Source organism: Xyrauchen texanus, chromosome 38 (genome assembly GCF_025860055.1).
Source record: "Xyrauchen texanus isolate HMW12.3.18 chromosome 38, RBS_HiC_50CHRs, whole genome shotgun sequence".
NCBI lineage: Eukaryota > Metazoa > Chordata > Actinopteri > Cypriniformes > Catostomidae > Xyrauchen > Xyrauchen texanus.
The window spans coordinates 33225828-33252499 of record NC_068313.1 but is presented as its reverse complement, the minus strand read 5'-3'; the positions used below and the strand labels follow the sequence as shown (position 1 = coordinate 33252499).

The window sequence follows — 26672 nt, the reverse complement described above, 5'->3', positions numbered from 1 at the left end:
CTCTTACACATTTAGATCAGGTGGAGTTTATTCAGGGCTGTAGCTCTTCTGATAACATTAGGCATAGTGTGGGTTAAATATTGATTCTGTATACATGTTTTGCTGTTCTTTATTTAATAGATGAATCAATAAAAATAAAAAAATGTAATAGCAAAATATAAAGCTTACAACATCTATCAAATGACTGAACATTTCACAGCACAGGGATCACACAGGACACATAGGGAATATGTGTGAACTACAATATTACATTAAACGTCCTTGTTGATGTATCAAACTGTCAAGGGAGTGTACATATAACAAGTGCAGTAGTTTCTAGGGAGCAGGGGCAAACTCCAGGAGTGTGAAGGAACTATATTTTGGGGAAGTCACGTTCACAAAGTCACCTTCACAAAACACTGCAGTGTATCAACAAAATATCCTGATAACATCTGCCGCCAACCATACTGATTAAACACACACACATACAGAAAAAAGAGCTTGGCTCTGTTTTTCCAATGAGAAATCTGTCATTAAATAAAACTTTCCTTGCGACACCCATAAACTCCTGTTCCGCATAGCTGTCATTAATTAAACAAACATACATAAAACGAGATTAGAATTGACAAAGATGTGCCTCGTGTTTTTCTTTCAACAGGCTACACCGTTGCACACGCATACAGCCCTCAAGACAGTAGCAGTAAACTATAGCCTACTCTACAAACTGTATTGCAAATTTAGACAGCTTTGGTGATTATAAAGGGAGAAATATTACTGATTAGTGCTCGACCGATATTCTGACTTTTTTAATTATCGCATCGGCCGATACGTTTTCCGCTTTGGCCGAATTGTTTCTTGAGGGCTCAGAGAATCGCCTGCTTGCATGTGAAGCAACTGAGACATGTAAATGACCAGTCACAGTTCGTGCTGTTATGTGCCATCGTGTTACTACAATAATAGACTGGTGTGCAACAGAGTGTCATTTAAACAGTCTGCATATCAGAGCCACGGCAGACACAGACATATGTTTGAGCTCATAATGTTAAAGTGCTCGCCTGTTTCATTCTCCCTCTCTATCCTCAACAGTTCCCTGTAACTTTTAACTGTCTAGTCTAATGAAAAAAGGCAACTATTAGTAAAAATAATATCATATACCACCTGCAAATATGCCCATATCTAATTTAAACAGATGTAATAAACCAACCTCACACAACTTCAGCAGATCCAGCATCCTGTGGAACGCTCATATATCTTCCTCTGAAGCGCGTATTATAACTCTCATTATTATAAGGCTCTTATCAACAGTTCCCTGTCACTTCTTTAATGATAAAAGGCAAATATCAATAAAACTTCTATTAGGCCTTGTTCAATTTGGATTTCAAATAGTCTTTTGCGTCACTCTTAACGCGACACACAACGATGATGTCACAAATCGGTGACTGCACACGGAACATCACAATATTTAAAATTCTCGAATTCTGCACCGTGACTGGACAGGGCACTCATTTGGAAAGCGAGATGACGCACCTCCTTTTTTCCCCGCATCTTTTTTGAAAGCATCGCTATGTGGGTACGCCTACGTCATTACCAAAGCATCCCATGCAGATAGGTTGGTTATGTCTGAACGCGCAAATCTGATTTTATCACTTGCAATTAATAGTCGGACAGTCGACCTGAAAAGAAATCTGATTTGCCTGCAGTCTGAACATAGCCTTATATACGGTCTGCAAATATCCAGATATTTTGTTTAAACAGATGTAATTCTCGAACCTCATGAAAATCCATCATTTTCTTACCATCGAGTGCTCATCTAATGTCTTCCTTTGAAGCGTGCATTCTATCAGCCAGAATCAAAACTTTAGTATCAGGATCAAAATTTCCTCTAATTCACAAATCATAATGACAATCCAAGCAGGCGATCCAGGCCATTTAAACTGTCAGGAGATTGCTGCTCGTGCTATATACACACAAGCGCGTGAGTGCAACCAATGTCTTTCTAGCAAGTCAGTCCACTATTGGCCATCTTTGGAATGCTCTCGGGAGGCTATTTCCAGTCATGACTATGCAGCTCCTGTCTACCAAAACGGTTGGTCAAGATTACGATCAAAGAACATATTTCAAATCAGCAGTAAAATCTGACAGCACTGGTATCATAAATGGTGCTTGATTACCAAAGATTATGATAAAAAAAAGCAGTTTTCCCAGCTTATATAGCTACTGCGAATATGCGTTCTCGAGTTGATTGACATGTGATGTCTGTATCTAAAAGGTGATGGGCTCTTTTACCTGTAAGTCGGGACTTCCTATCTACATCCATTGACTGTTGGCTGCTGTTGGGTGTTCTAATTTTACCCATTAATTTTAATTGAAGTGGCCCGTCTCTGCTAAATAGTCTCTGGTGCAACTTCAAAGTACAAGTGCTTTGCATGTGCTATAAGTAAATGTCTTATTCACAATGCACTGTATGTACAATTGGTTTGATTCAATACTGTTTGAGTAATTATGATTGCTAACGTGGAGATGCCATTTACTGAATTTATTGAGTAGTTGCTGAACTACTGTGTGTACTGTTATTTCCTTCTTCCTAATATATTAACAATTTCTTCATATGCAAATAAATTACTAAAATTTGATGAATAAACAAGTTTTGTGTGAAATTAAGTAAATATAGTGCAAAATAAGATTTTATTATAGATTTTTTAGCAATTTTATGTTTGTTATTTACTATATTAAATTGTGTTATATATCGGCCTATCGGCCACCCTGCTCTTTGGATATCGGCATTGGGAAAAAACATATCGGTCGACCACTAGTATTGATGTAACTTTAGGCTGTTTATGGTTGCCAAGCAACAACTAAATTGAAGAATAACTCAGACTGTGATATAAGATATGTGTCACACTGAATCCCACACATACTGTAGTCTACTCAACTTAGAGATATGAAAGACGAACTATAAAAATTAGGAGTGGGCCTTTGAAAATAAAAAGATCCTGCTTTGTGGCCCCTGAGCTTTACACTGTACACTTGAAAATACAGTACATATTGTAAAAATCATCATTCTATCTTGGGAACATCAATTTTAACACTGCTTTGAAGGAAAATAATGAAATGACCCCTGTATTCACCTCTAAATTCATCTTTACTGTATCTCTTCACAAGCTCTCTCCTCAAATATACTTTATTTAAACTTGAAATTGAGCATTTTCCCAAGAGCTGTAATTTCATCTCCCTGCCTTGCATGGCATATTCGACTCAGCATCAATAATTCATGTAATCTATATACATAAACAGACAAACAAGTTTCCCAATAAAAGCCCAACAAATAGAGCTGCAGTGTGTGTCCCAGTAAGATTGTAGTGTATAATCATTTCTGAAGCACACACACACAAGCAAACACGATGAGACTGAAAAGGCTTTCACATGACAGGTGAGAGAGGAGGTCAGGTCTTGATCCATTTGATTAACATTTAGACAGCTTTTACTACACCAAAGAAATAAAACATTGAATTAAGACAATATACCCCTCCACTACACAGAGGGGGGGTTGACTAATGTGGTGATTACTTAGACCTATTATATCGATAAAAGGAAGGAAGGGGGCTAAAAGTGGGGAAGGAAGGAAGATATAATGGAAGGATGGAGGAAAAGAGGTAAGGAAAGAAAGAAGGATGGAAGGAAGTGAGAGAGGATGAAGGGAAGAAGGTTTGAAGGACATAAGGAAAGGACAGAAGGATGGAAGAAAATAAGGAAGCAAGGAAGGAGGCACAGAGGGAAGGAAGGAAGTAGGGAAGGAAAAAAAGAAGGAAGGAATGAAGGAAGCAAGGAAGGAGGAAAAGTGGGAAGAAAGAAAGAAAGGAAGGAAGTAAGGAAGGAGGCAAAGAGGGAAGGAAGGAAAGAAAGGAGAAAATGAAGAAGGGGAGGAAGGAATAACAAAAGGGAAGGAAGGACGCAGGGAAGGAAGGAAAAAGAAAGATGGAAGCAAGGAAGGAAGAAAAAAGGTAAAAGGCAAAGAGGGAAGGAAGGAGGGAAAAAATGAAGGTAAGAAAGAAGTAAGGAACAGGAACAAATGAAGGAAGGTGGGAAGAAACAAAGTAAAGAAGGAAGAAAAGAAAGAAGGAAGGAGTAAAAGAGGGAAGGAAGAAAGCAAGCAGACAAGGAAGGAAGGAGGCAAAGAGGGAAGGAAGGAAAGAAAGAAGGAGAAAAGGAACAAGGGGAGGAAGGAAGAAAGGAAGAACAAAAGGGAAGGAAGGAAGAAAAGAAGGAAGGAAGAAAAGAGGGAAGGAATGAATGAAGGAAGGAAGAAAGAAAGGTAGAAGGCAAAGAGGGAAGGAAGCAAAGAAGGAAGGAGGGAAAGAGGGAAGGAAGGAGGGAAGAAATGAAGGTAAGAAAGAAGTAAGGAACAGGAACAAAAGAAGGAAGGAGGGAAGGAACAAAGTGAAGAAGGAAGGAGGGAAGGAAGGAAGGAACAAAGTAAAGAAGGAAAAAAGAAAGAAGGAAGGAGTAAAAGAGGGAAGGAAAAAAACAAGGAAAGAAGGAAGGAGGCAAAGAGGGAAGGAAGGAAAGAAAGAAGGAGAGAAGGAACAAGGGGAGGAAGAAAGGAAGAACAAAAGGGAAGGAAGTAGGGAAGGAAGAAAAGAAGGAAGGAAGGAAGAAAGAAAGGTAGGAGGCAAAGAGAGAAGGAAGGAAGCAAGGAAGGAAAGAGGGAAGGAAGGAGGGAAGAAATGAAGGTAAGAAAGAAGTAAGGAACAGGAACAAATGAAGGAAGGAAAGAACAAAGAGGGAAGAAAAGAAAGAAGGAAGGAGTAAAAGAGGGAAGGAAGAAAGCAAGCAAGCAAGGAAGGCAAAGAGGAAAGGAAGGAAGCAAGGAACAAACGAAGGAAGGAGGGAAGGATCAAGGGGAGGAAGGAAGAAAGGAAGAACAAAAGGGAAGGAAGTAGGGAAGGAAGGAAGAAAAGAAGGAAGGAAGAAAGTTAGGAAGGAAGGAAGGATGGAGGCCAAATAGGGAAGGAATGAATGGAGGAGGAAAAGAGGGAAGGAAAGAGGGAAGGAAGGAAGGAAGGAGATAAGGGCAGAAGGAATAAATGAAGTAAGAAAGAAAGAAAGAAAGAAAGAAAAATATCTAGATACCTGTATAGAAAGAATCATACATAGAAAGAAGGGTAGATAGATTTTAAGCAGCATGTGTGTTAGTTAGGGATCATGCTCGATAATGAAGCATTTAACTGCACTCTTATCCAGAAGTCTCCATAAATGGTAACCAGCGTTTTCAAATCAATCTTTAACCAGCTCACACAGATCAAACTTCCTCAACACACACAAGACACAACAGTCGGCCGAAAATGTATTTGTTTACAGTTTTTCCGAAAATACAGTCCTCTCAGACACAATAACCGCTGTGAAAAGAGGCATATTGCATCTAACCACACAACACCTTCGGATCTTTCTCTTTCATTGCATCTCTTTTACTGTTGCCTTCCATCTCTCTGTCAGACTGGCCTTCTGTGACCTTTCTAAAGTTTTTAATTAGTATCTGCGCTTCCTGCTGACTGGCACTATAGGCCGTGAGGCTGGAGTCATTCAAAGACAAAACCCATGACCAAACCAGAAACCTTAACTCACAGACTTTAAATACTAAATGCACTGAATTAATTAATGCAAGTGAATTAAGCATTAGCTTTCTTGTGCAGACTCTTTCTTATGTAAACTCATAAACTAAACATAAAATGAAAAATCACTAATAAGACATCTTTTGTCTCACTGTCCATCCATATTGCTACTCTTAGACACCAGTGATATTAATTCATAGCTCATCACTCTTACTATCTGGCAACAATTCTGAGAAATTTTAGGAGAATATCTGAGACAAAGTTGATTCTTAAATGAGAAATAACTGAGAACTCATTTAGTCTCCAGAGCAACAAAAGTTATTACAAGTTATTGCACGATACCTCGATTTCAATTCAATTAACGTGAGATGAAGTTTAAACGACAGGACACTGACCGGTGCGTGGGTTGATGCTGAAGAAGTTTTGTGGGTTGCCGCTGGAGATACGGAATGAAAGGTGGGCCTCAGTTGCCATGGCGTCTGGGTCCTGCGCCTGGATCTGAATGACTGACTGGTCCTTCGGGGAGTTTTCTGGAATGGTGGCATGATACATCGGTTCAGATGTGAGGGGAGCGTTGTCATTGACATCTTCAACCTGTTAAAAAATTTGTTATTTTGTGTGTTCCATGTTAATCGTACCAATGAACTACATTACTATACATTATTAGTATTAGAAATGTTTTGTACAAGACACACATTTGCATAATATATCATGTGGGATGCATGCACACACATACACAAATTTACCTGTATGTACACCTGTAATGCTGCTGATTGTGGAACTACACCCAAATCTGTGGCGTACACCGTCAGCCAATAGGAGTCCTGCGTCTCTCGATCCAACAGATCTGTAGTGTAGATCACACCTGAAAAACAAAATTAATTAAAAAAAAGTTAATTGGGAATGGAGTGAAACAGAACTGTTCAGTTCCAGTGAAAACAGGCGTGACACGGCTTGTAGCACAATTACAATTTTATTACTTAACTGTGGTAAAATCACTGTAACACATTTTGTGTGCATTTATCAAGATTTAAAAACTGCCTTTACCACAAGGCTTAGAACAAGGGTTGGGCGATATATATTGATTATTCACAATATATTAACAATGATTTGGCTGGTGATGTAAAATTAAGCAACATTTGATTTGATTGTGCTTTTGATATTGCCATTTAGTTTCATAAAGACTGCCGTTAGATTAGTTTTGCAATGGTTGGCTTTGTTGTACAGCATTGAAAAACACACCAAAAACAGCAATTCAATTGCCATAAAACTGCCAAAAAGTACCATGGTAACCATAGTTTTAGGGAAAAAAAACATTTTCTACAGTAAAACGGTGCCAGCTTGGTATTAAGCAACCAATGACATCATAAAAAGATATTGAACAATATGATTTATGACAATGTACTAGGCACTTAAGATGTCTCACAAAAAACATTTGTCTTAAGATGTTTTTTATATCTTCAGCTTTAGTGTGTCAGTAGGAAATATAAATGTTAGACTCCCAAACATTACTTTTGCAATTAGAAAAGACTAGAATAGAAGAACAGGGAGCCCTGCAAGAGATGTCATGCCCCCCCCCCCCGAACATCAGGTCAGTCTGAGATTACATGAAGACACAGAAGCAACTGAGCCTAAATAGAAGAACTGTGGTGAATTCTCCAAGAAGCTTGGAACATCCTAAAAACTGTGTCCAGGTGTAACTAGGAGAATTGGTGCTGTTTTGAAGGCAAAGGTGGTCACACCAAATATTGCAGGCCATTTTAATGTAAATATTGTCTCTTATAATAAATAAATAGATACATTTTAAATACATGTAGAAGTCCATTAAAAATGTGTACCCACCCAATTTTCTTAAAAACAACAAATTAGTTATTTTCCAGTACAAAATGGAACGCTTGCTTTTTACTTTTAAATACTTATGTGCAATTAAATATGGAAACTGTTTTTCTTTTACTCAAGTATGTTTTTGGTCAGATATTTTGACTTTTGTGAAAAACATTGAAATGGTGCCCATATTTAAACATAAGTCATTTGTATTTGTATTGCACATTTCACAAAACACATTGTTTCAAAGCAGCTTTACAGAAGGTCATGTCTTAGCGTCTTTAAGATTTAAGCTAAAACTTTCTTTACCATGATACATTTTTGCAATCTAACCAGAACCAGACCTGAAACTGGCAAAGGGGCTTTGCTATAGTGAAAAACATTCTCAGCTATGTGTGTGTGTGCGCGTGTGTGTGTGTGTGTGAGTGTGTGTGTGTGTGTGTCTGTCTCTGTGTGTGTGTGTGTGTGTGTGAGAGAGTGTGTGTGTCTGTCTCTGTGTGTGTGTGTGTGTGTGTGTGTGTGTGTGTGTGTGTGTGTGTGTGAGAGTGTGTGTGTGTGTGTGTGTGTGAGAGTGTGTGTGTCTGTCTCTGTGTGTGTGTGTGTGTGTGTGTGTGAGCGTGTATTTATCACTTTGTGGGGACCAAATGTCCCCATAAGGATAGTAAAACCCAAAATTTTTGACCTTGTGGGGACATTTTGTCGGTCCCCATGAGGAAAACAGCTTATAAATCATACTAAATTATGTTTTTTGAAAATGTAAAATGCAGAAAGTTTTCTGTGAGGGTTAGGTTTAGGGGTAGGGTTAGGTTTAGGGGATAGAATATAAAGTTTGTACAGTATAAAAACCATTATGTCTATGGAAAGTCCCCATAAAACATGGGGACACAACATGTGAGTATGTGTGAGTGTGTGTGTGTGTGAGTGTGTGTGTGTGTGTCTGTATACATGTCTGACATTAATAATTCAGTCTGTTAGCTTGTAGAATTCATAAAATACTTAAGTGTTGAGTGAGAGAACCCATAATATATTCAGAAAATCAGCAGAACTGCCTAAGGAATGTCGAAATGAGAGAAGACGACAAAAAAAGAGACAGATGGAGAGAGAGTCTGAGGAAGAGAGAGAGAGAGAGAGAGAGAGAGAGAGAGAGAGAGAGAGAGAGAGAGAGAGAGAGTATTCTATTCTCTGAGGTAATAGAATGTCACTTTAGCCAATCAGAGACAGAGATTGAAAGTCCAGCCTCAACAAACCAAAGTCATCTCACACCACTTACCACAAACCAGTACAGCTTATTCAGCTACAGTACATCACACACAGAGTGAGAAACACATGCACACACCGAGGACGTTTACCTATATATATATATATATATATATATATACACTGATCAGCCACAACATTAAAACCGTCTGCCTAATATTGTGTAGGTCCACCTCATGCCACCAAAAGAGTGCCGACTAGCATACTGATATTATATTCTTCTTACCACAATTGTACAGAGTGGTTATCTGAGTTACCGGAGACCTTATCAGTTTGAACCAGTTTGGCCACTCTCAGTTGACCTCTCATCAACAAGGCATTTTCATTCGCAGAACTGCCCCTCACTGGAGGTTTTTTTTTTTGGCACCATTCTGAGTAACTTCATATGGATGTAACATACGGAACGCGGCTCAAAGGTTAGCACTGTCGCCTCAAAGCAAGAAGGTCCCGGGTTCGAGTCCTGGCTCAACTGGGCCTTTCTGGGAGTTTGCATGTTCTCCCTGTGTTTGTGTGGGTTTCCGCCATAAGTCCAAAAACATACAGGTTAAGTGAATAGATTCTAAAATTGAGTGAGAGTCCCCCAGCCACTGGGGGTAGTGTCAGGGAGGGCATCCGGTGTGAAACCTGTGCCAAGTCAAATATGCAGATCACAGATGATCTGCAGTGGCAACACCAAATGGGAGCAGCCAGAAGAAGATATATATATATATATATATATATATATATATATATATATATATATATATATATATATACCTTGTTAAATTCCTTCATATCAAAAGCTGGTGACTTAATAATAGTCAGACACCCATTAGCTGTAACAAATAAATGAGTGGACTTTGCCTCCTTGTTTTAGAAGTCCACCACACCCCCCCCACACCACCTGGTTGGAAGATGATATTTCTGCTAAAGCTGAGTGAGCAGATATGAAGAGAGTGAATAAAGTGTGGAAATGGAGAGATTATTTTTCTTTTCCATCAGTTCTTGTGTTTCTGCTGTCTGACCTAGATAACAATGATATGAGTTAAAGAAAGACTGCCGAACAGATGGTATGAGACACAGTGTATGTGAGAGTGTAAATATGTGTGCTAGTAATGCTGTTCAATGAAATAATCTCTGTGATCAAATATTAATCAGACCCCAATTATGTACATCCTGCTGCCTTTTGCAGCACCTTCTTACAGTAACTGTGTGTGTGTGTGTGTGTGTTATAGAGAAACTAAGTGAAATAATCCAGTACCCTGCCGGCTCATTAAATATGCATGCCTGTTATAGATTCATTAAGGATGGAATACAAATCAGCCTGAATATTCTCAGAGAAAAGGGAAAAGAAACAAGAGCGATGCATTTAGATTGAGAGGAAATGAGGGGTTTGGGGTGCGCTTATGTAATCTGACTCTCAATCTTTGATTTTTGACTAATCTTTGGTTTAATCATTAATCCCGCTACTTTCAAGACAAGGCACATGAGTGGCATTCTTCTTTGTCATTTCTAATGTTTATGTGCGTCTATGTCAAAGCTCCGGTTCTAGTTCTGGTTGTGATTAGTTGTTCTTGCATGTCAGTCGCCACTTAAAGGGATAGCCCACTCAAAAATAAAAATATGCCATTATTTACTCACCCTCATGCCGTTCTAAACCTGTATGACTTTCTTCTGCAGAGATGTTTTGTAGATTGAATTACAACTAATAGAAAAATTTACTTTAGATATCTGTAATTTGTTAATACAGATGTACTAAATAAATATAGTTTGTTTAAAGTAATTTTAAATTAAGCCAATTAACACTCTAGCAGGATGTATGGTGCACGTGTGTGTGTGTGTGTGTGTCAGAGGTGTTATCTCAGTGCGTGTTAGAGAGTTTGTGTAAGACACGAGCGTAGGAGGCATATTCCCTGTCTGAACAGCTTGAGTGTGTGTGCGTGTGTGTGACAAAGATTCACAGATTCAGTCATATCAAAATATTCCTGTGGTTTTTAAAGAAGCTTGTTAAGAATGTGATGACAGAAACCAGACTTCATTATCTCCTAAACACAACCTCACAACACACTAAAAAAGCCGAACACCTACAGTATGCAATAAACCATACGTCACTGCCACTGAGAACACCAACAGTGTACGAACCACCATTGCCAAGAGAACTCAAAACCAACAACACAGTTACATAACATGGACATTTCCTCCAGTGTCATTCCCAGCGAATCTCAAATTCTGTATTGTGTTTAATTCGAATTCTGTGATGGAATTAAAACAAAATAAGCAAAAATAAGCGATTAAATGTTTTCCTATGTGGAGTAAGTTTCAGGACAGAATTCGTAACAAGTATAGTACACAGTCAACAACTTAAAGTAATGTATTTTCAATAAATGTATTAATAATATTAAATACATCCCCAAAAATATTTAAAATATTAATTTGTCCACCAAACTTCAATTAACAGCCTAAATTTCTCTCTCTCTTGCATGCACACAACACACTGCATGGGCGTGTTTTGACTAAACATCACCTTTTGCAAGCTAAATAATATTTTAAATTTTTTTAACACTGGATTTTAAGTTAGAGGTGTCCTTCAGAATCGAAGCCAAAAGCTGCGTACACACTGCCAGCGACATTGCGCGAGGCAGCGACACCATCCCATTCATTTTCAATGAGAGCACAGTGACTTCCGGCGACACGAGCTGTCGCGACCGCTGGCGACTAGATGTGGGCATGTCCAGCCCGTGGTACTCGCCGTGCTGACTCCAAGATTTAATGGTTTTGTGGACCCAGACAGACCGCCGTTTGCGTTTTCGCCGCAGATAAACAGCCGCTATGGCTGGGTTTCTCATTCATCTTTGATATAAAGCATTTTATGTACTGATTCCATTTATATTTAGTCTTTTCCCTCCAAAATGTTTGTTTTTAGTGCCAAGAAAAGCGATTTGCTGTCAACAGCAATGGAATGAAATCTGTGAATGTCATTTATAAACGTTACTAGGCAACCAGTAGTGGGAACACCGACTAGCGACTTCACCGCCAGCCACTGGCAACCTGCAGCGACAAAACTGTGTACGCAGCTTAAGCCTAATTTTCTTCAGGCGACAGGAAATGGTGAAATTTCGAAAGTGTACTGTCAAAAACCCTTCAGTCTTTGGTTTAATGAACAAATTATTGGAACAAAATTAACCTATTATTAACCGGTTACCAGTATTTAAAAATAACGTTTTCACTTTGGAACAGTTGAAAGGGATTTTGTTCCCATTTTCAAGAAAAACTAATGTAATTTTTGGTTTTCGTTTTTAGTCCTTGTCCTACATAAACACAATTAAATAATATTTTCTCACTTTTGGCATAATTGGGATTTATTTTAAGCATTGATAGGTTATTTGAAAAATTGTCGACCACTAATCTGAATATTGGGGATGAGGATCATCTCTGGTGGTTACAACCCTGACTTTTCTTATAAAAATGCCAGCAAAAAGGAAAAAGTAACCCTCTGACTGGCTCAACACATCATTGGTTCTTCTAAAAATCACTGGCAATTTCTTCTACACTTTGAAAGTCTGGCTGCTATTTCAGATCTTTCTATGAACTCCATAAAGGTCTGAGATTCTCTGTAATATGAACAAAATCACTTACCATAGAGAACGAAATGGAGAAAGGAAAGATATTAGGTCAGCAATGAAGTCAGCTCGCTTGCCATTCTAGAGTGTCTCCACTCTATCTCAAAAACATTCATCTTCAAAAGGTAACTCATATATGTTCAAGACCATTTGTGCTGTGCAGAACATTGAGGAGAAAATCTTAAATCAGACCTATTTCTATAGTACATTCAAACCACAGAAACCTAGAATTGCAATACGGGAATTCCCAAAAAATGCTAAAGTTGATTTCTGGTTGATTTCATGAGTGTTTGTGGGCCACTACTGCTACTATTTCTATTAAGTGACATCAGAAGACATATTCTCAGAGGAGCGCCCATGTACTCACGATGTGAAGGCAAGCTGCTTCTGTACTATAGGGAAACATGAAAATTATTAGCCACAGTTTCCTGAGCATGACAGAGACTTCAGGAGTGTATATCTGTGTTTCAGAGGTGTTTATGCCCTGATAGCACTCATACATTGCCGAAACATCCATTAGAAGTGTTATTAGAAAGCTGGAAGAAAGGTTTGGAGCGTTCGATATTCAGGTGATGAATTCCCAACATTTATGATTTAGAATGTACCTGAATATGATCTTTTTAAGATCTTTACCAGATCTTCATACACAAATACAATGCATATAAAATATTGGAAAGTTTAGGTCTTGGATGCTGATTGGTAGGTCTGGTTAGTGATATAGATTTCCTAATTTGATTAGACTCTGATCTAGTCTGGCATTTTGATACAAATCTGCTTTTTTGCCTTACTGTTTACGTTCATAACACATGCATTTACATAAAGGCCCTAACAAAGATCCCAAACTAATTTGATTGTGCAATCTATCAAATTGTGTATGCATGTTGTGGGTGTATTGCAGGTGATTTACAAAGAACAATTGCGCAGATACCTACAAGTGCAAATATGTTGGACACGCCTTCCAAAAGTGCTTTTTTGTGTGGTAATTGCACCAATGCACGCTCACTTGCTGTACAGCTCTCACGAAATAAAAGGCTTCTATTTAGATTTTATTCAACATTATATGGCATTCTCAATATCTCTGCTTTGCCACAATGACAGCTCAGACTTCTAAGCACTTGCTATCAAGTCTGTCTGTGGTTTTATACTTGCAAACCTTTACTCAATCAGTGCCTGACCAAAATAAGCATATTTATGGACTTTAGACACGTATTTTGTGAAAAATCTGTATAAGGATCATTCAAATGAAGATCGTTATTAATTGGGAATCTATTTTTTACCCATCCTTAACAATTGGTCAATATAGCATTTCAGTCATGCTAACATACACAATATAGTAACAGGTGAAAAGAAAGACTTTCTGGACTGAAAAACAAACAGCTTAATTAGCCTAAGGTGGTTTACTGTTCTTAGCTGGTTTAAGTTAGTTTCTTAGCTTGGCCAAGCTAGTCTTCAGCTGGTCTGATCAGGTAATACAGTTGAAGTCAGAAGTTTACATACACCTTAGACAAATACATATAAACTCAGTTTTTCACCATTCATGACATTTAATCGTAGAAAACATATTCTGTCTTAGGTCATTTAGGATCACTACTTTATTTTAAGAATGTGAAATGTCATAATAATAGTGGAGATAATTATTTATTTCAGCTTTTATTTCTTTCATCACATTCTCAGTGGGTCTGAAGTTTACATACACTTTGTTAGTATTTGGTAGCATTGCCTTTAAATTGTTTAACTTGGGTCAAATGTTTTGGGTAGCCTTCCACAAGCTTCTCACAATAAGTTGCTGGAATTTTGGCCCATTCCTCATGACACAACTGAAGTGAGGTTTGTAGGCGTCCTTGCTTGCACAAGCTTTTTTAGTTCTTTCTTTTGGATTGAGGTCAGGGCTTTGTGATGGCCACTCCAATACCTTGACTTTGTCCTTAGGCCATTTTGCCACAACTTTGGAGGTATGCTTGGGGTCATTGTCCGTTTGGAAGACCCATTTGCGACCTTGCTTTATCTTCATGGCTGATGTCTTGAGATGTTGCTTCAACATATCCACAAAATTTTCCTTCTTCGTGATGCCATCTATTTTGTGAAATACACCAGTGTTTTGTTTCATCAGAGCAGAGGACATTTCTCCAAAAAGTAAGATTTTTGTCCCCATGTGCAAACTGTAGTCTGGCTTTTTGATTGCAGTTATGGAGCAGTGGCTTCTTCCTTGCAGAGCAGCCTTTCAGGTTATTTCGATATAGGACTTGTGTTACTGTGGATATAGATACTTGACTACCTGTTTCCTCCAGCATCTTTACAAGGTCCTTTGCTGCTGTTCTAGGATTGTTTTGCACTTTTCGCACCAAACTATGTTGTTCTCTAGGAGACCGAATGTGTCTCCTTCCTGAGCAGTATGATGGCTGCGTGGTCACATGGTGTTTATACTTGAGTAATATTGTTTGTACAGAAGAAGTGGTACCTTCAGGCATTTGGAAATTGCTCCCAAGAATGAGACTTGGCTGATGTCTTTTGATTTTCCCATTATGTCAAGCAAAGAGGCACTGAGTTTGAAAGAAACCTTAAAATACATCCACAGGTACACCTCATATCAGAAACTAATTGTCTAATTGTTTAAAGGCTTGACATCATTTTTTGGAATTTTCCAAAGTGCTGGAAGGCACAGTTAACTTGGTGTATGTAAACTTCTGACCCACTGGAATTGAGATATAGTCTATTAAAAGTGAAACAATCTGTCTGTAAACAATTGTTGGAAAAATGTGTTAAGTCATGCATAAAGTAGATGTACTAAATGACTTACCAAAACTCTAGTTTGCTAATATTAAATCTGTGGAGTGGTTAAAAAACGAGTTTTAATGACTTGTATGTAAACTTCTGACTTCAACTGTAAGTGCCTCAGACCCCTCTGAAAGTTAGAAAACAAGACCAGCTTGGAGACCAACTGATCTCTTTCAGAGTGTCTGCAATGCAAGTGGACTTGTTTTTAGAGTGTGCAAAAAAATGATGTGTGTGTGTGGGTATCATTCTGCATACGCAAGACACATCTCTTGTGTTTGTGGTACTGCAGTAAAGAAATCCCAGAAACTCCTACGCAAGTTCCAAAAAACGAAGAGAACACAAGAGAGAGAAAGAGAAGGACAGACAGAATGAACAGAAAAAGAGAAGAGAAAGGACAAAGCACAGAGAAAGGCTTTATTGTGTCTGTCAATTCGGTGTGCTCATCCACTTTCTCTGTTATTGTGCGACTATATTTAGGCCCAGAGGCCTTGCGGGGTTATACAGGGCAGAAGACAGAATTTAATCATATCACATCAGGTTACGTGACCATTACAGTAAACCTCTGAGAGAGAGAGAGAGAGAGAGAGAGAGAGAGAGAGAGAGAGAGAGAGAGAGAGAGAGAGAGAGAGAGAGAGAGAGAGAGAGAGAGAGAGAGAGAGAGAGAGAGAGAGAGAGAGAGAGGGACTGGGGGAATCAAGGTAAAACCAGCAGGGACAGGTGTATGAAGATGTTCTGTGTAATGTTTACGTAGCTGTCAGTAAAGTGTTTGTTTGGATGTGACTTGACGTGCTCTTGATTGAAGACTTTGACTGGCAGATAGAAGATTGGCTGTGTTTCAAAACCTGGTGAACGGCCTAACTGCTGAAAACCTAGACAGCGTTTCTGAGCATCATGGCCACATTTGAACCAAGGAGGTCTATAATACCTAAAAAGATCCATTAGCATTTCCATTCATATCGATGGTATCACAAGATCGTGAACAGTCCCAAACCCTTCAATAGTGAATATCCTGAGCTATCCTGAGTGACATCAAAGGCAGCACACATTGTTTTTGTTTCACACTTTAAGAGCCTTCTAAATCTGTCACTGGCAAAATATCTACTAGAATATAATGAAGTATTGACAATTTATATATCACTTGCAAAACAAATAAAATACATTTCAATGGCCATCAATGGAGAAAGACAAATGGTGTAGTTAAAATATCTAACAGGGGTTAACTGGACCATGCTAAATGGCCAAACCTTGACCCTTTGAACTAGACAGCATTTTTGGCCATAACAGGTATGGTCAAAAAATAAAACCTAATATTTGAAAGCAACAACAATGCCCAAAAATTATTTTTAGGTAGGCAGCTCATAAGGTATTGGAACACAATAATTTCTATCCTGCATTAAACATGAATATTGCTTGTAGCCTGTAATTACGCTCAGTCTGGGTTTCTAACTCCAGCCCAAAGGATAACACAACAGAGTAAACACATAGCTTTACCCAGTCAATCAAACTCCTTGATTATAGCAACTGAACTTATTGTGTGGTGACTTCATAATTTTCCAGGTTCTGTTTCGCTAATACCAAAATATGTGACTATGGAACACCAACGGACATTCTGAGTCATTCTGAGGACAATAATCCATTGAAAATGCATTTAGAAAAACATGGTGTTGAACGTTTCAGAAGGAACAAAAACAGATTGACTTTACATGGTCCAATGGGAACGTCATTAACATTATGACAACATCTGATGGAGAATCTGAATTTATTAACTTAAATATAGTATATTATGGGTTATTTCCAACCTATGTTGAACTGTTGATAAACCCAGATTATAGTTACAACTATGTATTAAAGAACATTAAACCGAACATTTACCGTAAATAAACTTACAATGGAATCTTAGCAGGCAAGTGGGCAGCATTGCAAAAAGGCTATGGGCTCTATTTTCGTGAGTGTGCAATGCACATCGCAACGCACAATGACCATGCTCTACGTCTTACAAAATGTTTGTGAGCGTGCAAAGGTGTAATTTTCATGCCAGTGCAAAACGAAAGTGGCATTGGAGGGAGTGTATTTGCTATCTGTGGGTGTATGCACTATCTGTGGGTGTATGCGCGCAAACTGTGGGTGTGTTGTATGTTATTGAAGTGACATAAAGCACAATTTGCTATTTTCCTGAGAAATAGGTCATTGTGCTAAGATGATTTAATAGCACTTCTAAGTCCTAACTTAGTTCCTACATTTGCAGTTTGGAGATTCCACCAGCAGGTGGTAATAAAGTTTATGTCCAAACTCTGAAAATATCTTGGAACATCAAATTATTTGAGTTGTATGGCTAAATGTATGAGATTGTGTTCCACTATCTATAGGTCATGGTTTACTTACTATTATTATTATTATTATTATGTTTATATTTGCAATTGTGCTATAAGTGCTTTAAACTAAACTATAAAATACATTAAAAACCCATTCAGGTTGCCTGCTAAACATTCCTTTTAAACATAATTTTTTTTGTTTTGTTTTTTACTTAAGAAATGAGAGAGATTGGTGCTTGAAAAATAAGTGCATAGAGAGCTTGTTGATATCAGCTGAAAAGGAAAAATGTTTGAGAGGTAGAGATAGTTACAACATTTTGACAAAAGTCTATAAAGAAAAACATTAATACGACTGGGGAACTTGAATTAAGAGAGTAAAAAGGGTCAGTTTTGATGTTGCCTTTATGTTGTAAATAACCTAGAATATTCCTTTAATTACAACACTGACTGGAGTACATGAGTAGGCTAATAGTAAAGGATCTGGGCATCTTACGGGAAGCTGGAGCTCTTTCAACAGTGAGCAAGCACTTAACCCAGGATGCTCCACAGGGACGGTCAGTGCAATTAGTAAACTGTGAGTCCTAGCAGATAAAAAGCGTCTGTTTAGCCACGGGTATAATGAGCGTGGGATTTTCTTGACACGTTGTGTTTGAAATTTTTTATGCTCTGTGTTCAATTGAGAAGCCTTGACCCACTGTTTGTGCTCCGTAAACTATATATGCTTCCAGGCACCAATGAAAAAACACAGTTTTCAATTTCAGTTAAAGTAGTTTTACATTATGTTTTGTTTTATTAGAAGGGGATGGATGGATGGATGGATGGATGGATGGATGGATAAATGGATAAATGGATGGGTGGATGGATGGATTGATAAATGGATGGGTGGATGGCTAAATGGATGGGTAGATGGATGGATGGATAAATGGATGGATGGATGGATGGATGGATGGATAAATGGATGGATGGATGGATAAATGGATGGGTGGATGGATGGATGGATGTTGGATGGATAAATGGATGGGTGGATGGATGGATTGATAAATGGATGGGTGGATGGATAAATGGATGGGTGGATGGATGGATGGATGGATGATGGATGGATAAATTGATGGGTGGATGGGTGGGTGGGTGGATGGATGGATGGATGGATAAATGGATGGATGGATAAATGGATGGGTGGATAGGTGGATGGGTAGATAGGTGGATGGATGGATAAATTGATGGGTGGATGGATGAATGGATAAATGGATAGGTGGATGGATGGATAATTGGATGGATAAATGGATGGGTGGATGGATGGATGGATAAATGGATGGGTGGATAAATGGATGGATGGATAAATGGATGGGTGGATAGGTGGATGATGGATAAATGGATGGGTGGATAGGTGGATGATGGATAAATGGATAGGTGGATGGATGGATAATTGGATGGATAAATGGATGGGTGGATAAATGGATGGATGGATAAATGGATGGATGGATAAATGGATGGGTGGATAGGTGGATGATGGATAAATGGATGGATGGATAAATGGATGGGTGGATAGGTGGATGATGGATAAATGGATGGGTGGATGGATGAATGGATAAATGGATAGGTGGATGGATGGATAATTGGATGGATAAATGGATGGGTGGATTGATGGATGGATGGATGGATAAATGGATGGGTGGATGGATAGTAGGGCTGTCAATCGATTATAACTTTTAATCAAATTAATCACATGAAAACAGGTGGTACTTCAAACTTGAATTGCTCTGATGGACAGAATATTCCTTATTATGGTGCGGGGACATGATTAATTGCATTAATTTTTTAATCATAAGTTGCGCTAATTAATCACACCGATTTAATGTGTTAAATAGGCAGCACTCATTGATAAAGTAGATAGATAGACAGACAGACAGACAGGCAGACAGAACAAAAGACAGACAGACTGAGAGAACAAAAGAACGTCAGGCAGACTGACTGATCGATAGAATGACAGACAGAAAGACAGACAGACAGACAGTTCTTTTGTAGATATAGACAGATCGACTGACAGATAGAACAAAAGAACAACAGACAGACAGACAGACAGACAGACAGATAGATAGATAGACAGATAGATAGATAGATTTCAGTAAACAACATTTTCATTTAGTTTTCATTTGAGTTTCAGTCAATAAAAACAACACTGGTAAGAATGTGTATGCGCGCTTTCAGTTCCAGATTGAGTCTGCTTTTGTGTGTTAGTAGAATTGCTTCCTAAGTTTGTGATTGCACGTACAAACACACGTGTGAAGCGTGTCCTTCCAATCTGCTTGTGTGTGTGTACGTGTGTGTGCTCTTTAAGCTGTAATTGCGCCTGTAGAGTGTTGCGAGGTCCTAGGGTGATTTATGGCGAATGCCAGGACACATCCAACAAGGGCAATAAATTCACCCGCCTGCTAGTACAACTGCAAAATGTGTGTGCTTGAGTGTGTAGTGTATTTACAAACATGCAATTATGTCATGCAGAGTACAACATGCAAACTGCCATTTGTGTTCTCACACCTCTAGCTGCGTCTCCGTAGTGTCCTCATTCTTTTCGTCAAAAGTTTAGTCACACACACACATACTGTATACACACAGCGAAACAGCTGTATGCAAAAAGTTGGATAGACTCTTCATTGTAATATTGACAGGAGAGTGACAGAGTAGATGACCTTTGACACTGGGTCCCTAACCTTTGAACCCTGAAGATAGACTACCCTTGGGCAGTATGTGTGTGTTAGCATGCATTTGGAGGAAACATTCCCTTATATATGTGTGAGCATGTAAGAGAGAGAGAAACCGACAAAGAGGTGTAGAGAAACAAAGGTATGGTAGCAACCATAGATACAGTCTATCATTGACCCCATCAAATGAAAATGTTTGATGTCTAGCCCTCAAATCTTCCTTTATACCTAAAATAAAAACCCTTGTATAAAACCTTTAAGCTGCAGTGTGTAATTTCTGTGCCACTAGCACAAAACAGAGACTGCAATATAGACTTTTATCTATATAATGGCTTTGGTGGAGCCAATATTGCTGTGTTGGGCAGCTCAAACTGAGGTGTGATGTTCTCAAAGACTCACAATTGACTCTCAACAGCCATTGATACACTTTCTTCAAAGACATAAATCTCAAAAACCCCAACATGAAACATTTCTTAATATAATATGGTAGTACAGAGTTGGAGATAAAGACATGTTGCTTAGTGTTTGTATGTGCTTTGATTTGTGCCCTATTAAAAGGCCACAGTATACCCTCTCGTTTCACTCTTAATCGGAACGGACAGATATTCATGGCTTTCACTCATTTTCACATTTTCTGATTCCCTCATTCCAAGGAGAGGGGAAAGTCCACGGGACATTTGAGGGTCGTTTCCAAACCTCTAGATCATTTTCAGGCAGCCTGGCCATGAGCAGACACACAAAAACATACACACCACTCTGGCCTTTGAACCCCAAACTCTTTCATTCTTTTCTTTTCCCTCATTCTTTCGGTTCACACACAAATCTTTCGGTTACGAATCTTGTCATCCTCATCCACAACTATAAAACACACACTCACCAAACACCTCTATCATCCAACTGCCTGACTTTCTTTTAGGTCACATGATTATTTTATTCACATACATTCACACATACTTCATCAGAGCCGTGTGGAAAAATGTCAATGTTTGCCATATAAACCTTAAAGGTTTCACCCAAATAATTGACTCACCCTCGTGTCATCTAAGATGGGAAGTTTATTGCTTCTGTAGAACACAAACAAAGATATATAGGAGAATATCTCAGCTCTGTAGGTCCATACAATGCAAGTGAATGGTCAGAACTTTGAAGCTCCAAAAAGCAGATCTAGTCAGCATAAACATAATCCATCAAACTTCAGTGGTTTAATCCATGATTTCTGAAGTGATCCAGTTGGTTTTGGGTGAGAACAGACCAAAATGTACAGTAAATAATGTTTCACTGTACACCTTTACAGCAGTCTCCTTGGTGATAGTGATTTCAAGCTAGATTACACTTCCTGTTTTGATCTATTGGTTTAGAAGTCATTGATTTAACAATTGGTGTCTTGGATTTCCTTAATGCTGCCTTTATTTCATTTTTGGAGCTTCAAAGGTCTGGCCACCATTCACTTGCATTGTATGGACCAAAAGAGCTGAGATATTGTTCTAAAAATCTTACACAAAAGATACACATATGGGATGGCATGAGGGTGAGTAAATGATGAGAGAATTCTCATTTTTGGATGAAATATGCCTTTAAATATTGCTATCCACCTTAAATCAAACCAACAAAAGACCAACGCTACTCAAGTCAACACTAAAATAAAACCTTGAATCTGCAGTGTATAATTTCAGTGCTACGAGCAGTAAAAAATAAATAAAAAAATTCTTGAGCACTTTTCTATCTGCCACTGTTTCTTTAAGCTTAAGGGTTTGTTCAAATCCCTCACCATAACAATATCAGTTTCACTAAAAGAAAACATATTGTCAAAGGGAAAGAGAGAATGACAAGGTGTGAGAGAACACGGGCAGATGGGGGTTAAAGCTAAGTGTCTGGGTCAGACAGAATGACATGACAAGTGCAATAAATGTAAAAAAGAGCTTTGTGAGGTAATTCAGTCCACTAGACAGAGGCTTGGCACACACACACACACACACACACACACACACACACACACACACACACACACACACACACACTTCAACACGTACACACAAATGTAGAAATCATTACCCACTGATACACCTCCATAAGTACCCACATTTCTAACAAACAGAAAACCAGGCAAAAATGATGTTACTTGAATGCAGTGTAGGAAAGATAAACCATCATGCTATCAAAATTTCATTCGTATTTCAACCGTTCCCTCTCCACCTCAACTGTCAAAACTCGACCTAAATAAAATGTAGGCCAATGCAGTGTTTAACTGGAGTGAGGTGATAGACACACCACCAAAGCCCATTCACTCTTGTATGTGTCCTAGGAAGTCCCTGTGAGTGACTTATATTGCAGTGGAGTTTTTTCCCTTTCCGTCTTAGTGTCACCTTATAGGCTACATATACCGTTTATCAAGTCCTATTCAATATTCAGTGACTACACAAGGTAGTACAAGCTACATAATGCACCACAAATAAGCCAGTCATTCTCGCACTGATTAATTTACAAAAACCTTATAACCATAGCCCTATACTTAACGTTGAATGGAAAACAGCTAACTGTATAAGCAAGCCACAAGATGTTCAACAAAATTGGCAGTACTTTTGACTTTACAAGACTTAAGCATAATGAAATGAAACAATATAACTTTCACACTGCAAAAATCATAGTCTTAAAAAGTCTCTGTGTTATTTTTGAATACAAATATAGAAATATCCTTCAACAAGACACATTTGCCTGATAAGCAAAGATATTTAGATTTGTTTACTGATAATCTATCTTGAATGTGCATTTTTTTTGTCTTGTGGCAGATTTCCTTCAGGCCAGGCTTTTTCAAGCCAATATCAAAGTTAATTTAACAAACTTTACACATCTAGTTTATCTTATTTCAAGGACATTCAAATCATTTTACTGGAAAACAAGACAAAGGTACTTGTGAAAATGTTTGTTTTTTGAGTGCAATGCATCAATCTTATAATACAATTAACATACCTGTCTCCTCATCGATGGTGAATCTCCCAAGACCGTTGCCGTCACGTATGGAATACTGCACCTCGCCATCCCTGCCCGTGTCATCATCCCGTGCCGACACCTGCAGCACAGTGGTGCCAATGCGAGAACTTTCCTTTACAGATCCATTCATGGCGAAATTTGAGAAATACGGTGCATAGAGGTTTTCGTTTACATCAACCACCTCAAGTTCTACAAAGCTAACTGACAGAAGCGATACAGGTCGACCTTTGTCTTTTGCCCGAACTGTTAGGTTGAAGAACTGTTGAGTTTCGTAATCCAGTTCCTTAGTTAGACGAATGGCACCACTAGTCTTGTCCACTTCGAAACGGCCTTCGTAGTCATTCGCGATCGAGTACCGCACCTGCCCACCAAGTCCAAGGTCAGGGTCTTGAGTGTCCAACCATGCAATGACAGTGCCCACTGGGAGGTCTTCAAGTGCACGGGCACTTACTACATTTGGTATAAATGCAGGTGGACAGTCGTTGACATCCTCCAGTGAAATCCGTAGAGTTGTTACTGAAAATTGCTGGGCTGCTCTGTCTGCCTTGTCTCGTGCTTCCACCTTTAATATGAAGGATGGAACAAATTCACGGTCCAGTTGACCTGCGACATACACAATTCCATTGGAGCTGTTAATCCCAAACTGTGATGTGCTGGTGAGTAGGGAATACTGGATCTCACCATTGAGACCTTGATCTTTATCAGTAGCTTCAACTTGGATCACCTCTGTACCGATTGGGGTGTTCTCTGGGATGCGGGCCTGGTAGCCACCATCTTGAAGAAATTGTGGTACGTTGTCATTTGCATCTGCTATGTAAAATGTTAGAAGCCGCCAGGTGGATCTTTGTGGCTGGCCTAAATCATACAGTGTGATGTTAAGAAGGTATCTGTCAGTCCTTTCACGGTCTAGTGGAAGGAAGACACTTATTATGCCATTGAGGATCCCAATGGTAAAACAGCTGTCTTTGTTGCCATCAGCTATGGCGTGCAGCAGCTGTCCATTGAATCCTGTGTCACCATCGTATGCTTTCACCTGAAACACACTTGTGCCAACTTCTACATCCTCACGCACAGTGATGTCCGTTGGGAAGGATTTGTCAAACTGTGGCATCTGACGATTCACAGAGAACAGGTCGATAAAGCCTTCCTCTATTTTGGGTTTACTGTTAGCTTTGGCTTTCTTTAGAAGCTTCTCAGCCAGCCGTTGGGCTACTTTTGTCTCAGTACAACTAAAGCTCTTGGGAGGTGACTTCCCTTGTACTACAGATATGTTCACAAACATGGGATCAGAGAAATATTCCCCATCTGTGGCAATAATTTTTAGACTGAACGAGTTTTTGGGTGCCACCGTGGTGAAGGAGCGTTGCAAGGTCATGACCCCAGAATCGGGATTTAAATCAAAGTACCCTCGTTCATTCCCTGAGAGAATCTTGTACTTGACCAGTTCGAGCTCGTCAATGTCTATAGCAGACATGGTGGTGATGACCTCACCTACCGGAAGGTCTCGAGAGATCACACCAACACATGCTACTTTCTCAAATAGGGGCTTGTTATCATTAACGTTCTCTAGGTGCACAGTGATGTTGACTTCACTTTCACGCCTGTAAGGGGATCCCCAATCGGAAGCACGAACCACAAAACTGAAACTCTCAGGAGACGACTCAAAGTCCAGTTCCTGTGTCGTAGTGACTGCACCAGTGAACTGTTGCACGCTAAAGGGTAACAGTGTCAAGCTTGCCATGCTGTATGTGATGTACCCGTTTTCACCATGGTCACCATCAGAAGCTGTCACAAAAACAATAGTTGTGCCTATGGCAACGCTTTCATTAACAAATACCTCGTAAGACTGTTGAGCAAATGAAGGTGCATTGTCATTGGCGTCCTCAAGAACAACCCTAACCTTGACCCTAAGGTTGCTGTCTACTTCCAAGACCTCCAGTTCAAATACTTCCTGTGTGAGTTGGGTGAGCCAACGTGCTATGCTAATAACCCCCGTCATGGTGTTGATACTAAAGAATATAGAATCTGCAGAAGGTGTAAGGATGTACTCGGCATCATCAGGCTCTGGTTGGAGTTTCACGGCCTCTACAACCGTCCCTGGTGGGGCAACCTCGCTCAAGAGGACCTCGTATTCATCCTTCTGAAATCTGACCTCCGCAGGCGCTGGTCGTGATGGTTTTAAATGCACTACATGCACAGCGGAGAACTTCTGCGGCATTCCATGATCTCGAGCCTGTAAGGTGAGGTTCAGTCCAAGTGGATAGCTTTCCCAGTCTAACCGCTCTGTTGCACGAAGGACAAACTCATTCGATCCATCACGACTTCTTTCCTCCTCAATGATTTCCTCACTTTGCATCTCTGTCCTTTCAATGCTAAAGAGCTCGAGAAGGTCTCCAGCCACAATGCTCACTGTCTCAATCTCTCCATTTACACCTTTATCAGCATCCTCTACGGTGATCACGGCAATGACAGGGGACTTCTCAGCCCATACAGGTGCTAATGTCACAACACTCAATGTAGGTGTATGCTCATTAATACGTTCTACATGAACAAAGAGTTTGGCTGTACTGCTTACACCATTATTCCCATAAAGCTTCATTCCCCTGTCCATAGCTTGGATCTCCAGATCATAGCGGCTCTGAGTATCAGTGTCTAGTTTTCCACTGAGTGTAACGACTCCACTAGTTGGGTGGACAGCGAATAGCTCCATTCGTTCCTTAAAAAAGTAATAAAACTCTCCATTTGAACCGATGTCGGCATCTGTGGCAGTAACTTGGGCTACGCTGGAGCGTAGGGGTGTGCTTTCTGCAATGGTAACCGAATACGTGGTAGGGGAGAAAAGGGGCCGAAGGTCATTCATATCCAAGACTTGCACACTAACTTTAGTCCAAGCCTCTAGTGTATCACCCTTTATGGAAGCTTTCACTGTCAACATGTAGTTATCCTGAACCTCACGATTCAAGATGGCAGCATTTCCCCCTTTGGTTCGTATCCTCAGGAAACAGAAATCACCCAGAGTATATTCCTCAGCCTTGAAGAATCCCTCCTCGTCCCCAGATGTGATGCGATACCTCACCTCCCATGAGTGTTGCTGGAGAGGAACGCCCATGCGCACCTGGCTGGCTGCGTAGGTGCGGGCGGCTGAATTCTCGTAGACCGATGCATGGTACAGTGTCTGGGTGAACTGTAGGCGGGGCCTGTCACCTTGGCAGTGGCCTGGAGGCGGAAAGCAGAACAGCAAGAGGGCAAATCGTATAAGAATGGCCCACACGCCTGCCCAAACGGCCATGCTCACTGCCATTCCATCACCAAACCCATCCTGGAAAGAGACAGAGAGAAAAAGAAATACGTTAGTCACAATGGATGATGACAGTAGGGTCAATCTACAAAATGAGTATCACTGATGTCAACATTCATATGATATTAAAACATTTTGTAAACACACAAACAAAAATCTACTTGTTATTTTCTTTCTTCATTAATATGCTTTCAATATTCCAACTGCACATTCCAACATTCACAAATATGCACATATTACATATACATATACTGTATATCCAACATATAGGTAGCATTTTATCAAAATTAACTGAAATAGGCACCCATATCACAATGAGCACCAGACAA

General features: G+C 39.5%; 1 protein-coding gene across 1 annotated transcript in view; it reads right to left on the bottom strand.

Annotated features, from left to right (window-relative positions):
• fat3a (FAT atypical cadherin 3a) overlaps positions 1 to 26346 on the bottom strand; it is a 97072-nt gene extending 70726 nt beyond the window's left edge. The window contains exons 1-3 of the mRNA XM_052109881.1: positions 23025 to 26346; positions 6335 to 6453; positions 5984 to 6182 (exon numbers count right to left, since the gene is read on the bottom strand). Coding sequence (XP_051965841.1) covers positions 5984 to 6182; positions 6335 to 6453; positions 23025 to 26346 — 3640 coding nt within the window. The remainder of the gene's footprint in view (positions 1 to 5983; positions 6183 to 6334; positions 6454 to 23024) is intronic.
• Between the last annotated feature and the right edge of the window lie 326 nt (positions 26347 to 26672).